Source organism: Anneissia japonica, unplaced genomic scaffold (assembly GCF_011630105.1).
Source record: "Anneissia japonica isolate Jap-2015-1 unplaced genomic scaffold, ASM1163010v1 scaffold472_len315957_cov169, whole genome shotgun sequence".
Classification (NCBI taxonomy): domain Eukaryota; kingdom Metazoa; phylum Echinodermata; class Crinoidea; order Comatulida; family Comatulidae; genus Anneissia; species Anneissia japonica.
In genome coordinates this window covers 238,111-260,807 of record NW_022744734.1, presented here as the reverse complement: position 1 = coordinate 260,807, position 22,697 = coordinate 238,111, and the positions used below count along the sequence as shown (strand labels likewise).

The window sequence follows — 22,697 nt, the reverse complement described above, 5'->3', positions numbered from 1 at the left end:
ATATTTACAATATCTATATATATATATATATATATATATATTATATATATATATACTGTATATCATTGTAGGTCCACGTGTGTTCTTCAAATTATATATCAGTCGTTGAAACAAAAAATTATGACAAGGCATGTAGACTGTTGAACACGGTATTTATTTTCGAAAAAATTTTTCGGCCAGTCCTTTGGCTTTCATATATATATATTCTTTTAATTTTTGATAATCAATTCTATATATTATATATATTCTTGATACGTTTAAACTGTACCACTCTGAAAATCAGTGCAATAGTACCGAAAGTGCCTACAGTATGAAGAAAGCATAAATAAATAAAATAAAGAACAAATTTTATGTGCTTCAGGTATATAAGCTTAACAATTTGTCGGGAAACTGTGTGATAATTTTAAATCATCATTAGGAAGAAATATTATCCCAGTATGGATTGCGATAAAGTTGCCTCATTTCTATTTTCTTTAAGAATCAGGGCTGCTGTATTTGTGGTGTGGTGGCAGCATTAACCATAACACCATTGTTCCATAATTACTATTCTTGTAGGTGAATCCCAATTTTATGCTATCAATTTCCTCCAAAGAACTAAGTTTCATAATAAGGACACCAAGCCTACATTTAGTCAGTATCAGATTCTACACAATCTAAAATATCTCTTTTATTACTATCACCAACAGTTACAGATACAATATCAAGGGAAAAACAGGACATCATAAAGGAAGCGAACTAACAATTATTGGCAACAATTAAAGTAGCAAAACAATGTCAACGACCAGACTATGTACATACTTGCATTATCGTATTAAACCATGCATTAATTTTTGTGTGTACTCTATGTAATGAGACATTCGCATTTGGTCATGTGTTTGGTCATAGGCGGGCAAAGTATGGCCTGTGGACTACATACGGCCTAGTGGAAAATTATATAAAATATGAAAATTCTGGACCCATTTTCTTAAGATTTTACTTAATTTTGGCTAAATATGAGATCAAAAAAATAAATCAAAAAGTGGACTCATTTTATGCATACAATTGCATAACTTGGACCCATTTTTGAAAATGTGGACCCATTCTTTGTGGACCCATTAGAAAAATTGTGTGGGACTGTCCAAACTTCCCAATAGCTAGCTGTGGCATTGCCAGAAAGTGATATTTTGTTTTAGCAAAATAAAAAATAAAAATAAAAAGCCTCTCTCCGTCATCACTTTCCAACCTATCATCGTCATCATCAATCATAGCCATCATCATCATCAGGCCAGTTCACCCACTGCTGTGAGAAGCCTCCTCTAACATTTTCCATCTACTTCTGTCTGATGCTATTCCTGCTGTATGTAAAAGCCTTTAAAGTCAGGCTCCGGAGGAAAATATGTTTTGATATTTTGTAGATCTGATATAAAAACAGGAAAAAGTTGTTGGATGAAAAATGGAATGGTTATTGAGATACAAATTTTTGAATATTTAAAACCCGGGGGAAAAAGTTGGAAAAAAAGAGTGGTTATGCTAATTTTTCCTCCAGTTTTTAAATATTCAAAAATCTTAGTTTTTAACCATTCCTCAGTTTTTTGTCAAAAAACTTCTTTCTGTCTTAGAAAAATCATATTAAAAATTTCTTTTCCTCAGGAGCCTGACTTTAAGCAGAATAAATTCTACAGTATTATTAACAAATCAATCAATTAGTCAATTAATCTAATCAATTAATCAATATATAAATGGTCAAACGAACAAATTATAATTAATCAATCAACAACTAATCAAAATTTCTACAACATATATATTTTTGCCAAAATTAGTTCATACTTAATGAAAATGAGAATAGATAATTTAAATAACAAAGAAATAAAACTATTTTTTTTTCTTTACAAATAAACCAATAACATTATAGAAAAAAAAATATTTACAAAACTTTAAAAGAATGTTATTTGAAAATTTGAGACAGGATAATGTAATAGACTGAAAACAATTACAGGAAATCCGGCTTCAACAGCATAATAAAATTTATGCTTAAGGGTTCAAATAAGAAATAAGTCGGTACGTGGGAAATTCTGATAAGAAAAAGAGCACAGATTAATAGGATTAACAACGTTATACACAGAAATCTATAAATTGATTGAAGGTAAGCGAAGGTAAACAACTACCAAGAAACATGCTAAACACAACCAATTTGTAAGCACATAAAAAAAAAAAAACTAGTGGAAATATGCTCGCGGTTAGTGATAATAAAGGATTTCTAATGTATCTTTCCATTCACATCAGTAATAACAGTAAATACTATATTAATACAGTGCCCGACCAACAGTATTTTTATGAAAATATTTGTATTTGTTTTCAATAAATCCTGATTCTTTTTTTGGTTTTTAAATGGAAATAATATTTCATGAATGTTTTCCCTTGTCAAAAGTTCCGGAAGAAAGTTCTGACTCCCCATAAGCGAAGTTTAGGGATCATCCACATTTTCAAAAGAGTAAAAGAGATACCCTTTTCTGTAACCCCCTTCTCTTTCCGCCTAAAAATACATATAAAAACCAGGATTTTTGTCATTTTGAGATCATCGGTTATTCTGAGCATTCTGAGGAATTTTATGGTTTCAACCTATAGAATTGATGATCTTCTTATTTTTTTCATTTTCATAAAAGAATACAATACAAAGGCTATGTTTTTTTATTATAAGGTTCACTTGTTTAGTTGGTCCAAAGGAAACATTAATATCCTAACTCCCAGATTCTGGCATAAAGCACAATCTTAGAAAAATTAGAGAGAAGAGAACAAGTTAGCACTAGACGTATATTGCAAGTAGCAAGAATATTGGGAAGATGGATTTATGGAGGATATTAGTTTTGGTTGTAGCTTCTGTTGGGCTTTCAGCTGGTCAAGTAAGTCTCCAACCGTCAGGGCCCACCATACTCCAACCTGTTGGACTTGGAGTCACAGTGTACTGTGTGTTTCAAGGCATTGGTTCCTTTCAGCCTACATGGAGGGATCCACAAAATAATGAAATAACTCCAAGTGGTGGTCTCATTAGTGTGACATACATATCGTCTACAAACAGCAAGTTAGAAATTTCCAGTCTTCGGGAATCAGACACAGGAGTTTATGTATGCGATTCACCTGGTGGACAGAAATCGATTGCTATCACAGCATACAAAACGGTGGAATTTACAAATACCCCCTCTGAACAATCGTTTGAGATATACACTGATGCACGGGTAATTTGCGAACCGACATCAATTCCAACGTCTACCTACGAATGGAAATTTGGCACAAAAAACATTGAAGCAGCAAGTGATCAAAAATACACGATTGAAAGCCTTAAGTACCTACAGATTAACAACATAAGCAGTCAAGATGGGGGAGTGTACACTTGTCAGGCTACTGTATTAGGTGGAAATTATGAAACAAATAGTAGACACATAGCAGTACAAGTACTTGTGCCTCCCAAAATCACTCTAGGGCCGCAAGACTTCAAAGGTATTCTCGGCAAAAATGCCCAATTCAAGTGCATAGCTATTGGAGACCCTCAGCCAGTATACACTTGGAAAAAAAACAATGTTGAGATTGTATACGGAAATCACTTTTCCATCCAAAATGGCGGTCAGTTGCTAGTGATAAATAATTTGCAAAGTGACGATTTTGGCTCGTACAAGTGTGTCGCAAGTGTTGCTGGTCTTCCAAATAAGGACGCCGAGTATTCTGCGATCCTAAGTGAACTCATTCCCCCGACCGTTCAAGAGGATGTTGAAGTGACTATTGAAAATGGGAAAGTTACCTCAACATGCAGTCAACATAGTACTGTTGTCATCATTTCAATGGTCATACTTACGGTTCCATAATGAACACGACATCAGCATTACTGCAGATAATGTACTGTAACAAGCTTGCCAAGGAAAAAATAAACTTCTATGCAATGTATTCATGGCTTCTATGATTTGATTTTGCTTGGTATACTATGCTCTTTAAAATTATGCAAATAACAAGCAATAGCATTAAATTACTGAATTGATGTTTATTTTTACAAGTATGTACAATATATATAAAATTACGTTTAACATACACTAAGAAATTAAAGCTGGGCAGTCGATGCGCCGTGCGACGGTTGTACGGGTGTCGGCCGACGAATCCAACCTCGCTCCCTGTGAGCGCTTGACGACTTGACACCGTTTGCTAATTGTCGGTGGCAGTCTGAATGGATTGTCAATAAATGCGATCCGTTGAGCGCACGTCGTGTCATTGCGTTCCCTACGGAATCGCGTTGGCTGACAACCGTCGGGCACAATGAGTGCATAACTTTAGACAATGGAACATTTTAAAAAAATATCAGAAAAGCAATTACGACAAATTATTAAAAAAAAAAATGGATCAAGTAGACAAATGTTCATCAAAATACAATGAAAATTTCAAATTTCAAAACATTTCACGTAATTGAAAAATAAGAAACAAGTAATAACAATAAAATAATATAATATATTCAAATGTATTTTGTACTCTATTATGCTGTCAGGAAAACTCAGTGAGAGTACATTGTGTTGCTTTTGGGCAATTGATACTATTTTGTTATAGTGTTATATATACATGATATATTAAGCCCTCCAAAACTGTTTTTGTGTCTTTCGTCAAAACTTTTGAGTATATTATTTTTTAGTCAGGATATGAACTTAAGACTCTGGTTCAACTTAGTCCTTAGCAAAATAAAATTAAGAAAGCTAGTTTAATCAGATCACAAAAATGAAAGCAAATATGTTTGTGAGACAACATGCATTTGCGCAGACAAGTGTGCATTCCTATCTTTGTTGTGATTTGTTAGTTGTTAAGAGTAATTGACACTGCAGAAAGTGCGTTTTTTTTCAAGTGATATAGAGTCCACATACGAAATACGAATGAACTTTATTATCTTTCATTATTATTAACAAAAGAAAAGCATCTTCAGTTGGCAAACGCAGACAAAAAATGTTAAAATCCAGAAGAAAATCTAAAAATTTCATAGCGTAATTATCATTATCATTTTAAAACATCACATTCAAAAATACTATATCGTTATTTTCTATGAACGTAAGAATTAAAAAATATGAATACTATCATGGATAAAAGTATTACGCAGAGGGTTTGTGTTGTTACCTTGAGTGTTGAGCCTAAGACTGGATCTGTTTAGTGTGTACAGCTGGGACAGTATATGAGTTTCGTCTTCATTTATATGCCTAACCTTATTTACCCTATCCATATAACTTGATGCATCTGGGAATGGCTATATCCTGAGCTTTCATTCAGTGATTGGCTATAATGCAAAATATAACCAGTGTACCATTGACAAATACTCAGCGCATCACGCAAATTTAAAGATTATAATACAAGATAACCAACCACTGGCAGCTGTGTTTTGAGTACAGGTCAGGTGGATTTTGAAATGAAGGGCAGTTAGATTTTCCACTAATGGTATAGGGTCCATCTGTAATAATATTTAGTTGTTGAAAAATTGATGGAGAATAAGAAATTTATAAGGAAGCAATAAACCTTGAACTAGTACTGGCCAGAAGCAAGTCCTTTAAAAAGAACTATAAAGGAAATATAAAAAAAAGCCTCCAAATGCTATTGCAACAGATGATTATTCAATACTGTCCAATTAAAACATAAAACAGGATTTTCTACAGACAAATGTACTTAAGGGTTTTAAGAAACAGGAAAGGATGAACAGATACAATATCAGTACTACAGTAGAACCTCGTTTTTACGTACCCCAGTTATACGAACCCTCGGTTTTACGTACGCCTCGTATCGACGATGTCGTCATAAAAAACCCCGAAAATATTCAAAACAAACAGCCCTTTTCAGAGCAACCATAAGTACTATAACAATAAACTATAACAATAAACAAACCATAATGCAACGTATTTTCATTAAACAGCAATGCTGATTGAGTCTAATATCGGGTTGTTATAATCTAAAACCATGTGAACTGAGTGAGATGAACAACTACCGATGGTTCTCAAAATAATTGCTTTCCTCCTTTAGCTTCGTGTGGCAAAATCGTCTGGTCGAATTTTCGAAGAGGAGTAGACATAGTTTCGTACACGAACGCTAATTGGTTGGCTCGCCCAAAGCATAGCACATGGTTGCTGTTTCACGTACACGAACGCTAATTGGTTTTAGTTTGTCTCAACAGGCCTAGACAACACCACAGCTCTGTTGTTTAGAATAGGCATGAAGGGGAACTCCCAAGTTATACCTTTGTCGTATAGGTAATCTTACAATATTTTCATGTTCTTTAGTTAAATAAAAGATACAAAGTGATGAATTAATACAACTAGACACATGGTTTTATTTGAACACTTTAATATTATGACATCGTAAATTGATGAATAAAAACACTAAACACATGGTTTTATTCGTAGGCCTAGGTAACATCGTTCGTTCGTTCATACATACGTTTATTGAGCGTTACCTACGTATTAGGTCAAAGGTTACCATAAATTTAACCCAACATCTATTTTACGAATCCCCCGATTTACGTACGCCCTCCGGTCCCGTACCGTACGTAAAATCGAGGTTCTACTGTATATTGTTTTATTAAACTGTTCACTTCTGATTCTGAAAACAATATAAAGCTTATAAGCTTTCAGCAGCAAAATTGATTTAAATGATTATACAATTTAAATGATACAAAATAAATAAAAAATAAATAAATAAAATAATTAAATAAATAAAATAAATAAGTAAATGATTGAATGATGAAATAAAAAATAATTAAATAAATAATTAAATATAAAACTAATTAAGTATTTAAATAAACAAGAATTAATAAATAAAATAATTAAATGATTAAATGATTGAATAACTAAATAAAAAATAATTAAATACAATAATTACAAAAAAATAAAGAAATAATTGATTAAATATATGCCACTTTAAAAAGGAAGTGTTGTTGAATAAGTGATTTTGTCACTATGTGCCAAATAAACATGTGTTGCCAAATCCAAACTTCAGTGAACCCCTCATTTGGGACACCCAAATTAAGGAGATGTCCCTATTGAGGGACACTTTTTTCTGCCACAAAATGAAGGAATGTATATTTATATCTTATGGCGAACTGAAAGGTCCACTGATTATCTCAGATAAGATAGTATAATATATACTCCAAGTATCGAAATGCACGCCATTGTGTCGGGATTCAATATTTTGACATTAATTATGTCACCATCTGGAATGATGGCAAACTGATTTTTAGTTTTTATGGTTTTTTTTTTTTTCTTTTTTTTTTAAATCATAATTTATATAGCGCCCATCACAATCTGGAAGATTTCCCTAGTCGCTGGATACCGAGTTGACAAATCGGCACATTTTTTGCGCTACTTGGAAGTATAAAAAAAAGAGTATTACTAGCCATTACACTTTCAAACTTTTTTTTAATGGTACGCAAGTACTTGCATTTTGTTTTATACTATGAAATGTTCTACTTGTAAGAAGCTCTTTTAAATTAATGAAATCTGGATAAACTTCAGGGCATGATAAACAACATGGTCTAGCATAAGACAGGTTTTCTAGCCAACATGGAATCAAGTGGGCATTCAGCTTCCTAGTTCCTGTAATGGTTAATAAATGGTTTTACATTTCTATAGCAAAAGTTAAACAGTCTAAAATTTATTCAATTCAATTCAATTCCAACCAGTATTTATTGGCAAATACAGTAAAATACACAGTTTAAAATATCAGTTGTTTGTTCACAAATTAAAAATAAAAATATGATACAATCAAATACTAAAACACAAACATTTAAAATGTTAAAAAATAAAGGTAAAATTTGTAAAAGTTAAAATGCTGTAAAATGCTATCAAATAAAGAAAAAAAAAAATGCTTTTATAGCCACACTCCTTTGAAATTATTTCTGATTCTTATCTAATTTTATCGTGTATGAAAATCAAACGCATTCAAATAGCATATGGGTCAACATCTTTAGCTTAATTATTTTTCCATCCTGTTTAATGTCTGTCCTAACAAGAGAAGAAAAAAAAACATCGTCAAAGAGGACAAATTTATACAGGAAGCAAAGTAAAGACCACAATAGATCAAATTCACTGAAAGCATCAATTGTGGGTTTATGGTGTAGTACCTATCAACTCTTTACAATGAGTGACTCATAAAGGATAAACTTAAATAATAGGTGTTCTATATACAATAGTATAATTGTTGAGTGATGGTGAGTTATTTTTGATCTACCTATTGTTAGGCCTATTATATACTTTATTGTCATTGTTCAGCTCTGGAGCCGATGGCCTGGGAATCTGGGATAAGGTGGCAGCACTGTTTGGTGCTAGGGTTGTCGTCATAACTCTTATGGGCTTCAAATCACACCAAAAGGCTTATCTTTGCCCTGAAGTTAAAGCCAGGCTGCGGAGTTAAAAACATTTTTGATATGTTACCTGATTTTCAAAGACACAAAAAGAATATTTGACGACAAACATCGGGAGTGGTATAAGATATAAATTTTGAAATATTTATAAATGTGTGTAATTGGTAGAAAAAAGGTGGTTATGCCCCCTTTGAACCCAAAATTTATATAAATAAAAATCTGTATCTCATTAACCACTTCCGAATTCTTTTTAGTTATGCTCTTTGTGTTTTAGAAAAATCAGTTGTACGACATCAAAAAGCTGTTTCCCTCTGGAACAAGACTTTAAAGAACTTCTACCTACCCAGAAGAATTACCTTGCAAGTTCAAATGCCAAGTGCTGATTAAAATAATACCAATACAAGTAGGTAGATTATATAACACAATAAACAAACTACCAATTACAAATAGACAAAAAAAAAAATAAATGTAAAAACAGGGATGTGCTATTTGCTCCATAGAAAAATTCTGATGGTGGTAATGAGATTAGTTTTAGCATACCTCCATCCAGAAGCACGAGTACCTGGTACGGTAGGATGTCGTCGCATTGGATTTTATGGTTGTGCATTATATAATGTATTGCAGCATACTCCCTAGGATGCACTGAAAGTTACACATCCGGCTGGGTTTGCCAACCACAATTGGGTGATTTAAGGGGTAGGGCAGCGACGCTGCTAACTACAGCCTAACATCGGCGCTGTTTCAAGTCGCTCCTCCTAAAAACTCAGTGTACCCATCTGGCTTCCGTGTACTTTAAAGAATCCATTGCATCTTCCGCAACATTAGGGGGTGATCCTATTGTTCATTTCAGTCCCGGTTGTTGTGGAATGACTTAAACATGAATGTACTTTAGGTGCCTCTCTACACCATTCCCATATGCAATTCAGCATAATGAAAGTGCAAATTATGGGTCATTTTCCTAACTTCACCTTATCAAGGCACCAACAACAAGCGATAAAAATAGGTCCAACATTGCATTGTCATTACATGAGAAGAAACTAGTCTAAAAAGTCTAAAAAAGTCTACTGTGAAAAAAAAAAACCAAAATTTTGGATCAAAAGTTTCCCTTTCAGATGCCATAAATACATTTGTCACTGTTTTAATCTATTTTTTTTTTTCATTTCTGCTTTGATCCATTTTTTGTCGTGCTTATCCTTTGGCTTAGGGAGTGCCTTGAGGAGATTAAGCACCGCACGTAATATCCAGCATTAATACTTTTATTATTATGTTATGTCAGTAAAATGCTTGTTTAAACCCACTTCAAACTTACAATAAAATGAATTACGATGAATTACACTGTATTCAAAAAGAAACACTTAAAGACTATTATCTGTGCCATACAATTACAACAGAAAAATAGTAAAATATTATAGTATTAGTTTATTTAATGATAATCATAATGGAATAAAATATTTGTTCAAAATAAAAAATATATCATTATATAGAGATAGGTATATACCCAGATTTTAAATATTTGGATTTCTGTTTTCATCAAGGCATCCCATTTAACATTGGCAACCCATCAGCCCCCATGTCAACACCCCACTGGAGTAGATGGAATATTTTAGCAAGTTTTGTTAAGATCCATTAAACTCATTAAATATTACTAGCTGGTAGGACAAAAAAAATATGTTTACGTGATAAGCACAACAATAATAAGGATATAATGTCTATGGTGTGCTGAATAAAATTTAATTACTATTAGTCACTTTGTATTTTAAGAAGGTGTATATTACTTGTTGACAATGGTACTTATGTGTCTTCCAGGCAGCTGGTGTTTACTAATTTTATCTCATCATGTCTTTTTAGTTTGTAAATAAATCAATAATCTACTTCATACAACTCTCAAATACAAATATTTTGTATGTATGTAATAAAAATTATAATGAAGATAGTATTAATATTGTATTAAATAATTATTTCCGTTATTTGTACTCATGATATAGAATGAAATAACACACTGTCAGGATACTTGAGATAAAGTGAAGGTGAGGAAGGCCTAAGTTAACTTTCTAGAAAAAGATAGGCAAGATGCTAAGCATCTGGAAATTAGATTGTTGTGGTAGCCCGAGTTAAGCCGGTTTTTCACTAGGTGAATTTATTCGTGTTAATCGAAATTGAGTAGTTCTTGCACATGTGCATTCACAGTTCTATCCGAGTTCTCGCTTCAGCGAAATTGGTAGTTCAAACTGTTAATACTTTTGTGCTCAACCAATCAGAGCTCAGGAACCGAGCCGACGCCTTCGATTTGCGCGGATTAATTCGCATTGTGGAAAACCGGCCTTATGGATGTCATGATCACCAACATAACATTAACAGGACTCAGTACCAGATGATGACGACGATGACTCATTCATAAAATTATATTATTTACTTGGGTGCAAGTAAAAAATACTTGTGCTTCACTATATTTTGCACAGACATGGAACTAATGAAAGTGTATGTGGGATATAACACAATCTTGCAGGGATATACAGGGCAATCCATAAAATTTTCTATGTAATGCATTAAGACAGTCAAGATCTCCGTACGTCAGTAAGCTGATGCTACCAAGAACAGATCAGGAATTCCACGTTATTACTGTAGGTCATGGATGATTCACAAGACCTCAATCGTTATTATCGTTAAAATTATTGTTAATATGATATTGTATACCAATTGGTGCAATCAGTGTTGCTGGTACATAAACAATAGCTGGCTGATAGCAGGTTGTTTTTTAAAAAAAATCATATTTTAATGGTCAACAAACTTTTAACCTCTCAGCTAATGCCCTATTATTAAAACAGAAAAAACCCCCCAAATTGTTCATATTTATGGACGGGTGGCCTTGGAAATTGGTAATTTATTTTATCAGTGGTGAATCCAGTGGGTGGCAAAAAGGGCTCCCCTCCCTTCATCTCCCCCTATTGAGCAGTAGCCAACAAAAAATTATAAGAGTTTGAAATCACCTGTACCTCACAATAGATATGGAAGACCCCAAATCCTTCCTGATATCCATAGGTTCCACACCCTTCGAATTCCACTTGCGCCACAGCCTAAAAAAAAATCTGGATCCATCACTCTCAATGTTTAATATTTTATTAAGCAGGGGAAGATCCACCTGGTAAGAATGAAGGGGCATGAATGTGTGAACTGAGTGTGAGTCTTAGTTAAGAGCCCCTGGGTTCAAAGGAAGAATCCCCCTTAAACCTTAAGCAATTTAATTGAGTTAGTATTTGACTGAATGTTACTATTTAGCATGGTAATTTTTTACAAAAAATAGAGGAGGTGTAGGCCCCCTCTAAACCACTGACCAGGGAGTTCTTATAGTGAACAACTCCCTGCACTGACTAGTTTGAGTTTACTACTGTACATTTTACAACGTATATATTTTTGCTAAGAAAACTCTAACGCCTCACTGAAATGCAGTGAGATGAAAACCTTACAAAATGAAGCAAGGAGAGAACATAAAGAAAGGGTATAATTACTACCTTTTATAACCATTTCAATGGTCGTGAGAAAAATACACTCACTATTTGTTTGCTACACAAAAATAAAAAGAATTCTGAATAGTACTACAATGACAATGAAATGAATTTTATGAGATGCAGTTTACTCTCAATCTGCTGGATAGGATGTAAACACATACCCTGGATCCATGCCTTGAGGGAAAAGCACGAGACATTTGATGGATTACAACTATTTGAATACCTGTTTCCTTATGACAATGAGTTCGCTATTATCACAGACACAAGCCTTCAACCACAACATGAAAAAGTGTTTGTGTCTATGGAATGAGCTTATAGTTTATACCAGGGAGATACCCAGGGACCAGTAAAATCTAAAGTTATATAAATGTTGGTTGAAATTTCACAGTCGCAGATTCAAGGAGAGGGAATGCATGGGAGCAGTTGGCCTGGGTCCCCTTAAATAAAAAAAAATAAAAAAAATTGATATAAAAAGAAGATTATATTCAAGTCTAAGAGTGCCATTTCTGGCCATTAGAGATGCCATTATATTCATAAATTGTCTTACCTCAGCCCCAACCATAGAGGAGCTAAGATGGTCCGTCCATCTTTGAAAGTCCCTCCCTGCGCCCCCTCTATTCCAAATTCCTGGATGCGCCACTTTTCAGGCTAAACATATTTCAATTCATTAAATTCATATCCAATTTATTTCATATTTAGTTTATACTTAAACGGTACAATTTTGGACATAATTCATCATTCATGTACTTTTACTGATGAGGAAGAACAGTTCTTACAAACTAAGAACGGTTCTTTGTGGCAGTACCACTGGGCTCTTTGGCAAAAAGAGCATCGTTTGGCAATCCAGGAATGGTACTTATTTAGTTCTAAAAAAAAAAAAACACATTCTTTGGGATGTAAAAACGAAAAGTTGCTTTTTTTTAATAAGGGCTACTTCTCCTGCCTTCTTGACAAATGACTCTTTCTTGTCACAAGAAAAACACCATCAATTTTCAATAGAAACCTACCTAAAAAAATGCCTAATGAAAGTACCATATACCAAAGCATGCCAGATAGTCCTTCTTTGAACTAATGCATATATATTGTAGTTTCATATCAAAGCAAAAGTACAACAATCATTCTCATTTGACATCTGCAGCTATATTGGGTGCAACCTTGGAAAAGCACGTCCTTTTGCCACTACTTCTATACAGGGAAAAAAAAGATTTGAGCTCCAGGAATTTGAGAACAAAACTGAAAGTCATTGGTATCAATAGCAATATGGATGTAGTACAGACCATTAAAATATGTTGAAGATTTTGCTGGTGGTAAACATCACTTATAACATTGTAAGCCACAAAAAAAAAAAGTCAAGCTATACAGTATGTTTCTGAAGATTTCCTGACACTGTAATAAGGAAGCGGACGATTGTCGTAACATTTTTATAAGCCTCAGTAAAGAAAATAATTCTAAAATTTTCCCAACCTATCAAATAATGTGTCTGACGTTTTTTGTCTGACACAGAACTGAAAATATTCTAGTGTCTTGAAGCCGAAAGTAAAGGGAAAGTTGCAAATGTCCTCAACCTTTTCAATATGCTTCTAAAGATTTCCTGACACAGTAATAAGGAAGCAGACGATTGTTTGTAAATACAAAAAAAAAAACAATTGTTATACCCCTCAATTCAATAATGTTTTTCGTAACACGAGGTAACGTGGGCGTGCTTATGAAAGGTTGGATGTGTTTTCTTGCTGAGCGAGAATCGTATTGTTAAAATTTAATTTTTTCTTAGGTTTTGATTTGTCTTTCGACATAATTCAGGCCTATAGTTGATAATTTATATCTAAAAAAAGTTCTAGTGTATGATTTTTGGTTGAGGATATTTAGAAGGATTTTTGAAAATGTTTTGGATTTTAAAGGGGTGTTAAACAATATTAAAGAAACTCAGACATCAATGAGTAAAGCAATCCAGGAAATTAAGGAGGAGGTGAAATCCAATAAGGAAGAAATTAGTAGATTGGGTAAGAGTGATCGTGGTAGTAGTATTGGAGTGGATGAACAGATTAGGACCCAAATAAATGATAAACTCGTGGATGAACTAGAGAAATTGAAAAGGCGTAATAATCTTATGTTGTACAACATTGAGGAGTCTACAAGTGATATTTCTACTGCATGAAAGAGCGAAGACTTTACAGTACGCATTTAGTTCAGATTTTTGATAAGGTTGACTTGGAGGCGGAATGTAAAACTTTTTTCTGGGTTGGTAATCGTAGAGATGGTGTGTGCAAATTTTGTTTTCTTTCTTTATTAATGATTTGCCAAACTTTATCCACTCAAATATTCGCTTACTTGGCAATGATACGAAAATTTATAATGTGGTAAACATTTCATTTCAGAGGGACATTGATAGAGCATTTCATTGGTCTAGAATTTGGCAGTTACCATTTAATGACTCCAAGTGTAAAGTACGCCATTATGGTAGAAAAAATCCTAGGTATACGTATATCATATGGCAGGTAACTTGTTAGGGGTGGTTGAATATGAAAAAGACTTGGGGGTTACTTTTGATTCTGGATTGGTTTTTAAACTGCATATTGCAGATATCTGAAAAGAACAAACAAGAAGCTACTGTAGGAATGATTTATAGATCTTTTAAATTTCTTAAAAAGGAGGGCTTCTTCAAATTATATAAATCAATAGTAGACCAACTTTGGAGTATTGCAATTCAGTTTATAATCCTATGAGTAAGCGGGATCAAGATTTATTAAAAAAAGTTCAACAGCAGGCCACGAGATTGATTCCTGGTTTTCGTAACATTTCATATGAGCATCGGTTGAAAATACTTGGTCTTCCAACTTTGATCTATAGACGACAAAGAGCGGATATGATCCAAGTGTTTAGAATAATTAAGGGTTTTGACTCTATATCAAGTGAGGTGTTTTTCGAATTTGACCGGGATTCACGAACAAGGGGTCATCAATAAAAGATGAAATTTAGTCATTCTAAGGTTAATGTTGGGGGAATACGTTTTCGAGAAGGGTGGTCTTGCTTTGGAATGCACTTCCTAGTGAAGCAGTATTATATGTTCAACTATTAATACTTTCAAATTAAGGCTCAATGAGGCATGGTCCCGCCATCCACTAAAGTTTGCACCATATGCTAACAGTAATTTTATTTACAAGAGGGGCTTTTAAGCACTGAGAGTGCTTTGCCTCGGTCCCGTAGTAGTTACGGGAAACCAGTAAACGTTGCAATAAAACCAGGCTCCGGAGGAAAAAATAAAATTCTAAGTTGCACAACCACCTTTTTCTCAGTTTTTAAAGATTCAAAATCTATATCTTATTGACTGTTACGAAGATTTTTCTCCAAACACACATTCAGTGTCTTAGAATAAAATTATACAACATATCCCTTGGTTTTCCTCTACAGCCTGGCTTTTGAGACAACAAACATGTTTTAATCGCAGTAAAAACCTATTTCATGACTCTACAATATTGAGGCAGACATTCGTTTAAACTACAGTAAAAGGAAAGTCTAAATGTCTGATTCAATAATTTTCTCTTGACTTGAAATGTAATAATATGGTGTACACATATCTAACATTTTAAGAGGGCATCCACCATGTGGATATTCTCAGTCAATGCGATTACACGAAGAAAGCAAGGTGACATGACACGCACACCAGATCATTTTTAATAACAATCTGCTGAGTCTGCCTTTGACAATCAGCAGACAGCGTTGGTTGTCACCAAGTACAGAGATGGATTCGCCGGCTGATGGTCTTACGATGCAGCGCGTACCAGCTTTAAAGAAATATTTGGAATACATTTTTATATCTTTTAAACTGAGATCCATAATACAAAAATGTTATAATACTATTTGAATGTTTCTCAGGTTTTACAGGTTGTAACATAAAGTTTCCTTGAAGCATGGAGGAATAAATAATTAAGTCTGTCCACATATACAGTATATCTGTGATTATCCCCATATATGGCCATGATGATCAACACCATACATGGGACAGTCACAGACATTTGTAATAGAAAACGTGATAGTGTTGTCAGACCTTACCTCACTGTACAACCTCAAATAGAAGCCATGGACTTCTTTTTTTTGCGAACTTTGGACAAGATTCTTTTTGAGATGGGCTTCTTTTCACAATAGGCATCTATCCAAGGCTAATTTGCAAAGTAAAGAGGGGGGTTTTTCAAACTGAATGCTGTGAATTTTGGGAATTACTACTATAAAACAATAAGTAGGCCACTGTAACATCAGTCTGTATCATGAAGTGGAACCACCGGCATTAAATTACCTTTAAAGCTACTGTATAAATCAAGCATGTTTTTAATTTATTTTGTTACTTCTGAAATTTGTGTACAGTGTATGTACTGTATTATCTCAAGATATAAATTTCTTTATAGTCCAAAAAATGGAAATAACGAATAAATAAAAAAATAAAAAATAAAAAAAAATAATGGGCTTCTTTTCGAGGCTACTTTTGCAAAATAAAGATTCAATTCAATTTCTTCTCTAGATTAAGCCCATTGGGCTTATTTTCGAGGCTACTTTTGCAAAATAAAGATTCAATTCAATTTCTTCTCTAGATTAAGCCCACTGGGCTTCTACTCAAGGTTTAATGGTATCATCACTTTAATGAGGTAAAATGTGTAAATATTAATTTTTTTAGAGAAATCTGCAATGTAGATGTACAGACATCTTAAAGATTGGGGCTCAGGTAGAGGGAAATTCTAAATGTTGCCTACTTCCTCCTTTTCAATATGATGACCTGTACTTGACATCTTTAATCTTAGCTTACAGATGGTTTTACATTAAGCTAAAATAGAATGAGCTACATATTTAAATAAGCCATAAGACACAAAAACAATGCCCAAGAGATCTTAATAATAGTTGTAATTCAAGAGTTCATAAACTGCAATTGGAGCTATTAAAACTATTAAGTTCAAGATTGTGCTTCCTTATTTTCAAAAGCAATTTTGTTTAAACAACCTGTCTAGGGTCATCAGATGCTTAAAGCATCTGTTGTTTTGGGTTTTTTTTGCTCTCCGTAACTCGCACGTCCTCAAAAACTATTGGTCATAAATTATTTCCTTTTGCAGCACTTTAGAATTCACTCCCTACACACATTAAACATTGTTCACCTGTTGCTTCATTTAAGAAATTACTGAAAACTCATTTTCCCCATCATTAACATGCACAGCGCCATTGATACTGCACCTTGGTCGATTAAATGAGGCTATACAATACAATTTAAAATAATAATATTAATAATAATAAATTGAATTCAATAATTATTTGATATTATAATATACAATACACTACAAAAACATATAAAAGTTGGTAATTCATATCCTTGAACGCAACTTCACATAAAAGTTATATGGTGATACTGCAAAAGGGTAAATGGTATTCTGCCTTTGTGATAGTGGTTTAAAAATTGCTATAAACCAACCATGTAGGTGAATCTTGCATTTAGTTCATGGATACTTCCTTTAAAAAAAAACAATATAGTTTACGAGGGAAAAATCAGTTCAAGTTCAATATTTCAAGTATAAAAAGCCTGCCCTCATACCTCGTCAATGTCTAAAAATCAGCACTAAATGTTTACAATGCCAAACTTTAATAACCCGCAGCCATTCAGGCACTGAACGCTAGTTGAAGGTATCATACGAACGTAACAAGATAACCTTTGTTTTTTTTTTTATTAAGTTTATTGTCTATTGAGTAGTTGTCTTAAAGCAGGAACAATTTCTTTGTGTATTTTGTTATATGCAAATGAGAATAAATGGAAATGAATGAATAAAAGAATGAATATAATAATAACAGTTTAAATTTGTAGCAATATATCCAACTCTAAAGTTTACAAAATGAATTTATATTTTGTTAATATTTTAATTATTAACTACAGAAGCATTATCATTAGTCATGTTTTCTGCAATGTATGCATACGTATTACTTATTATGTAAAAGGTCATGCAACACATGCAGATTAGTGTACAAACTTCTAATTTACAAGATCTAATAATATTATACAGAGCACTTAGTTCTATAGTTGCAGCCGTATTCAGCGCAATAGCACTTATCCTTTTCATACCTCGCACCTCTTGTTTATGGAACACATTACATAATTCTTGTTTCCCCTTCTGTTAAACCTAGAACATACAGATTTACCATAACAAACTTTTAACCTCTCTCCTCTCTTTAATTTTTTTTTCATAATATGTTCACAATGCAACCTACAAAAATAAAAATCCAACCAGGTGCCCAATTAAATCCTTGGTGGAGAGAAGCAATGCAGATAAAGTGTATGGACACAAACTAGCAACAAGACGCAGACTCAAATCCTGACCTCTTGACTGATAACCAAGAGCCATACTGCTGTGCCACCTGCCTATAGCAATGGCAATGGTTAACAACCTGCAATTAAACTTCAATGACTGCTAAATGTCAAGGTAAATTCTCTCCTAATTTTTAATTAAAGCAATAACATAATAAAATATTTTTAAAAAAACCAATTAGTTTAAACATTGAATTTAATTTGATTTTTCAAGTACTGTATTTTGTATAATAAATCTTGGATTTGAAAATTATTTAAATGTCTTGTTTTTGTTTAATAGAACTTTTAAATTGATTGAATGTTTAATTAACCAAATAGAGCAATTATTGCCTAGTGTAATTGTAATGTTTTTAAAAGAAGCCTGTGGCTACATTTGTCAATATCTTTTATTGCGACAAAGTGTCATTGAGATTTGCATGACAAAATATAATATAAAGTGCCTAATGGTATTGTAATCATTTTATATTTACGTGACCAGGATGTGACATAATATTATATTGTAACACCCATCACAGTAAATGCTAAACCTTGCAACCCAAAATATTTCCATTCCTTATGTTTGATAATGAGACAAGCATACTATACAATGTATTTCCTTACTGTAAACTGTGATTCTAGTACAATTGGTTTACAGAATAAAATAAATTAAAATAAAATAAATATTTGTCACTTTCTGCTTTGTGTTTTCTTAATACAGTTATGATTGTTTTATTCACAACATTCATCATATTGTTAAATGTAAACCTATAAGGATGAAACAGAGTAATGTTGTGGGTGAAGTGCCTTTCTTGTAGGCCATGTTCCATGGTTCAATCTAGGCAAATGCACATTATTTTGTATACTAAAGCTCTGTCTACACTATCAAATTTTGTGTGACAAAAAAGTGTGATATGCCCATATATGGGCATGATGACATCACACCATGACCATATATAGACATAGCATTACTATATATATGGGCATGTCACATTTTTTTGTCAAAGAAAATTTGATAGTGTGGATAGAGCTAAAAACTATATTTACATCAAGGTTCTACCTGATCAGCTGTCCATTCCTTAAGTCTCATGAAGAAAAACTTGGTTATTGAGCATAAGATGACGGATGGAGGCATATAGTATACTAAGCAGACATTCCAGCCCCTGGAACTCAAAATTCAGAAGACGGGAAGCAAGTGCACTTATGAAGGGTGCCTCCCATCCCCACCTCCGAAATGTTGAAAATCCAAGTTTTCTTTCATGTATGTATTTGATTGATAACGATTTAAAAGTGATCTTTCAAGGTGTCAGTACAACAAACAGGAAAACAGACTCAATTATTTGTAACAAAATGTGACTACCTGTAATAAGCTGTTTTTGGTATTTTTGGTTATTTTTTCAGTTCAAGAGAACAAAGATAACAGAGACTGCATGAAAATCTGGGACACTTCCAATCGAAAATATAGATTTGGAATGTGTCCGGAATCATCAACCCTTAAATTCATGATTGCAGTGACTGACCAGCCCTTGAATCTATAAACCTTATAAAAAATAATAATAATAATAATATTAATAATAATAATAATAATAACAATAATAATAATAATAATGTCATCTTATATGGCGCACATATCAATCTCTAGCAGAGCTGCTCGCAGCACTGTTTTCCACCTGCAGAATGTATCCTTTTTTCTGCATTTATTTTATTTGTTTATTTATGTATTTATTTATTTATTCATTTATTTTTAATATGTAAATTCATCTCGTAATGGCTCGTTTATAAAGCAGTGAGGTCCTGACCCGTCATCTCTCCATTCCATCAGCCTGTAACGCATAAAGTGATTTTAACATAGAACATACAGCATCCACACTGATCAGTATCGACTCCATAAGCCTCATAAAAAACCCGGTTTGGTTTACAGAGCATCAAATATAAATGAAATTTAGCACTTACTGACAATGTTCTTCTTTTTATCCTCGTAATCCTTCAACTTCTCGTCATGAAGGTTTTCCAGTTCTTCATAAGCTGGTGTCTTTTCTTTTATTTCATGAATTTTTTCACTTAGTTGTTTGTCTAGTTCGGCAATTTCACACTGATGGACATAATTTTAATATTTAGTTAAACAGATGTGTCAAAAACTACTATCAAATCAAACATCTATCATAGTTATTTTGTGTTTTTTTATTTTCTTTTCCTATTTAAAAAAAAAAAGAAAAGGAAAGAAAACCTCAACATACTTAAACCTTTCAGAGGTAATTCTTAGAATATTTGCAAAATGAGAACTGTTGTACAATTTATATTTATACAGAGTAGTAGCTTAGTGAAGATATTTTCCATACCAATTAAGATTTTTTTATATGAATAAATATATCAATAATATGAATGGACCATTTGTTGGCTACCATCTCATACGAACTATTACTATGAACCAATATATAAAAAATGCAATTTCATCAAATGCAATATAAAATAAGTAGAATTGAAAAATGCCATATGAAACAACCCAAAAGTTCTTTTAGCATAACAAGATCAAATAATTGTAATATAAAATTAATGATGTAATTAACAGAATATAGACACTATTCTTCTTTTGTAACAAAAGGTCAAACGGATGATAAGTTTCACAGTGTATAATTAAATTGCACTAAATTGGAAAAAAACCCGAGACATAACCTGGCAACAGCATGATTGTATGGCTCTCTTGGTGCAAGTAGCCCAAGACTCTATGGGCGCAGACATGACTGCAGACCCGAGACCAGGCAGACAGTACAGGGGTCCCAAGTCTCAAGCAAACTGTGGAGGTCTCCTGCAAATCGGGACAGTGTTCCGCACTCCCGTAAGCAAAGAATCTCCTCGCAAATTCACAACATGCGCATGTTTTACTACTTTATTATCTCATGGACGTCTGTGTCGATGGGTGTCCCCATCCACAGCAAAATTCAATTAAAGCTCAATTTAATCAGATCTCCTGGAAAGGGACTTCTTCCAATTTCAGACCCTGGACAGTAGGACATGTTACTGGCAGGGTGTACGCGGGTTGCATCATCAAGGGGGAAGAGTGCCGGCAGGTATGAGCATGGTGCGGGCAATGCATACTCCGGTTGTAAGATGTGGTTCAACCCACCTCTAACTGGTTTATTACGTTCTCAAGTTTTAATATCTTCTACCAAAGCAAATGCAGAGGTGAAGAAAGCTGGGTGCAGGAAGTGTGTTAAGCATTGTCAATGCTGTGTGTACCCATGTTAAGGTGTCGTTTAACTCCCCTCTAACTGGTATATTACACTGTCAAGTTCTGATGTCATCAGAAAGAAACCAGAGCCCAGACAGAGAAGGCTATTGGTTGAAGGCTATGGTGGAAGCTGGCAGGGGTTTAAGCATGGTGCGGGCAGTGTGTATGCAGGCTGCAAGGTGTGGTTTAACTCACCTCTAACTGGTTTGTTATGCTGTCAAGTTCTGATAGCATCAGAGCCTAGACATGGGTTTAGAATGTTAACTGGTTTATTTACTGTATGCTGTCAAATTCTGCTAACATTAGAAGGAAAGCAGAGCTCAGGCAGAAGTTAAACTATGGTGAAAGCTGGCAGGGGTTTAAGCATGGTGCATGTAGTGTGTATGCAGGCTGTAAAATGCGGTTTAACCTCACCACTAACTGGTTTATTATCTTGATGGTATTGGTAGGATATTTGTAGGGTGCCTTCCACAATAACATCAAGTTTCCATATCATCAGAGTGGAAGCAGAGCCAGGCAGAGGTTTAGAAGGCTGAGTTTATTTAAACTGTCAAGATTTTGATGCCATGAATAGGGAAGCAGGACCCATGCAGAAGTTTACAAGGCTATGGTGCAAGCCGACAGGGGTACAGTAGCATAGTGAAGACTACGCAGGTTGTTACTCACCTCTAATTTGTTTATTGTCGTCTCAAGTGTTGACTTCATCTGGCCAAAGGACTTATCAGACTTTTGTAACTCAGAGTTCAAGCCTTTCGTATCAATGTCATCCTGCTTGATGTCTTTGCGGAGCTGAATGCCCTACAGACACAATGATAATTTACATAATTTTACATAATTTGTACAATTGTTCAAAAGAAAGAGTTTAAAGCCCCATTCCCGGCAAAATTTCACTAAAAATGACTTTTTTTAGAAAATATGCATTCGCATTACTCCAATTATTATAAATCATGGAAAAATATTGGCATGAATTTTAGTTTTACGCAAAAGAATAAAAAAAATGAGAAATACAGACTATTTCTCATAAAATATTCGACGAATTCATCGTTACTAGGCAAATTCAGAGGTTGTAGATCGCATCCACTGGAATACTCTCGCTTTTACGTATACTTTATACAGTCAATAAAGAGCGCCCTCTCTAATGAGATTACTTTTTGTACTTCGCATCTCGCACAATGCGGTCGTTCGGTTAGGCTGAGATATGTTTGTTTAAGTGTCAAAATCTCAGTCAGAATCAGTTTTTTAACAAAGTTGAAATACTTCCTATGAAATATTATATTTCACAAGTGTCAATACTAGCAACGGAAAATA

The 22,697-nt window shown here is 33.7% G+C and overlaps 2 protein-coding genes across 4 annotated transcripts in view; one reads left to right on the top strand and one right to left on the bottom strand.

The window, feature by feature from the left end:
- The first annotated feature begins 2,421 nt into the window (after positions 1-2,421).
- LOC117119716 (neural cell adhesion molecule 2-like) lies at positions 2,422-4,331 on the top strand. Its single transcript, XM_033264560.1, has one exon. The coding sequence runs from the start codon at positions 2,820-2,822 to the stop codon at positions 3,834-3,836; it is 1,017 nt and encodes a 338-aa protein (XP_033120451.1). The 5' UTR covers positions 2,422-2,819; the 3' UTR covers positions 3,837-4,331.
- A 4,025-nt stretch (positions 4,332-8,356) lies between these two features.
- The window catches only part of LOC117119713 (myosin-2 heavy chain-like), a 42,751-nt gene continuing 28,410 nt past the window's right edge, over positions 8,357-22,697 (bottom strand). For 2 of the 3 annotated variants that reach the window (XM_033264554.1, XM_033264553.1), the window contains exons 16-18: positions 22,056-22,187; positions 20,114-20,252; positions 17,273-17,337 (exon numbers count right to left, since the gene is read on the bottom strand). In XM_033264554.1, the coding sequence (XP_033120445.1) occupies positions 17,288-17,337; positions 20,114-20,252; positions 22,056-22,187 (321 nt within the window). In that variant the 3' untranslated portion in view covers positions 17,273-17,287. Of the gene's footprint in view, positions 8,383-17,272; positions 17,338-20,113; positions 20,253-22,055; positions 22,188-22,697 lie in introns of those variants that run through there. The other variant, XM_033264555.1, reaches the window with a different exon arrangement.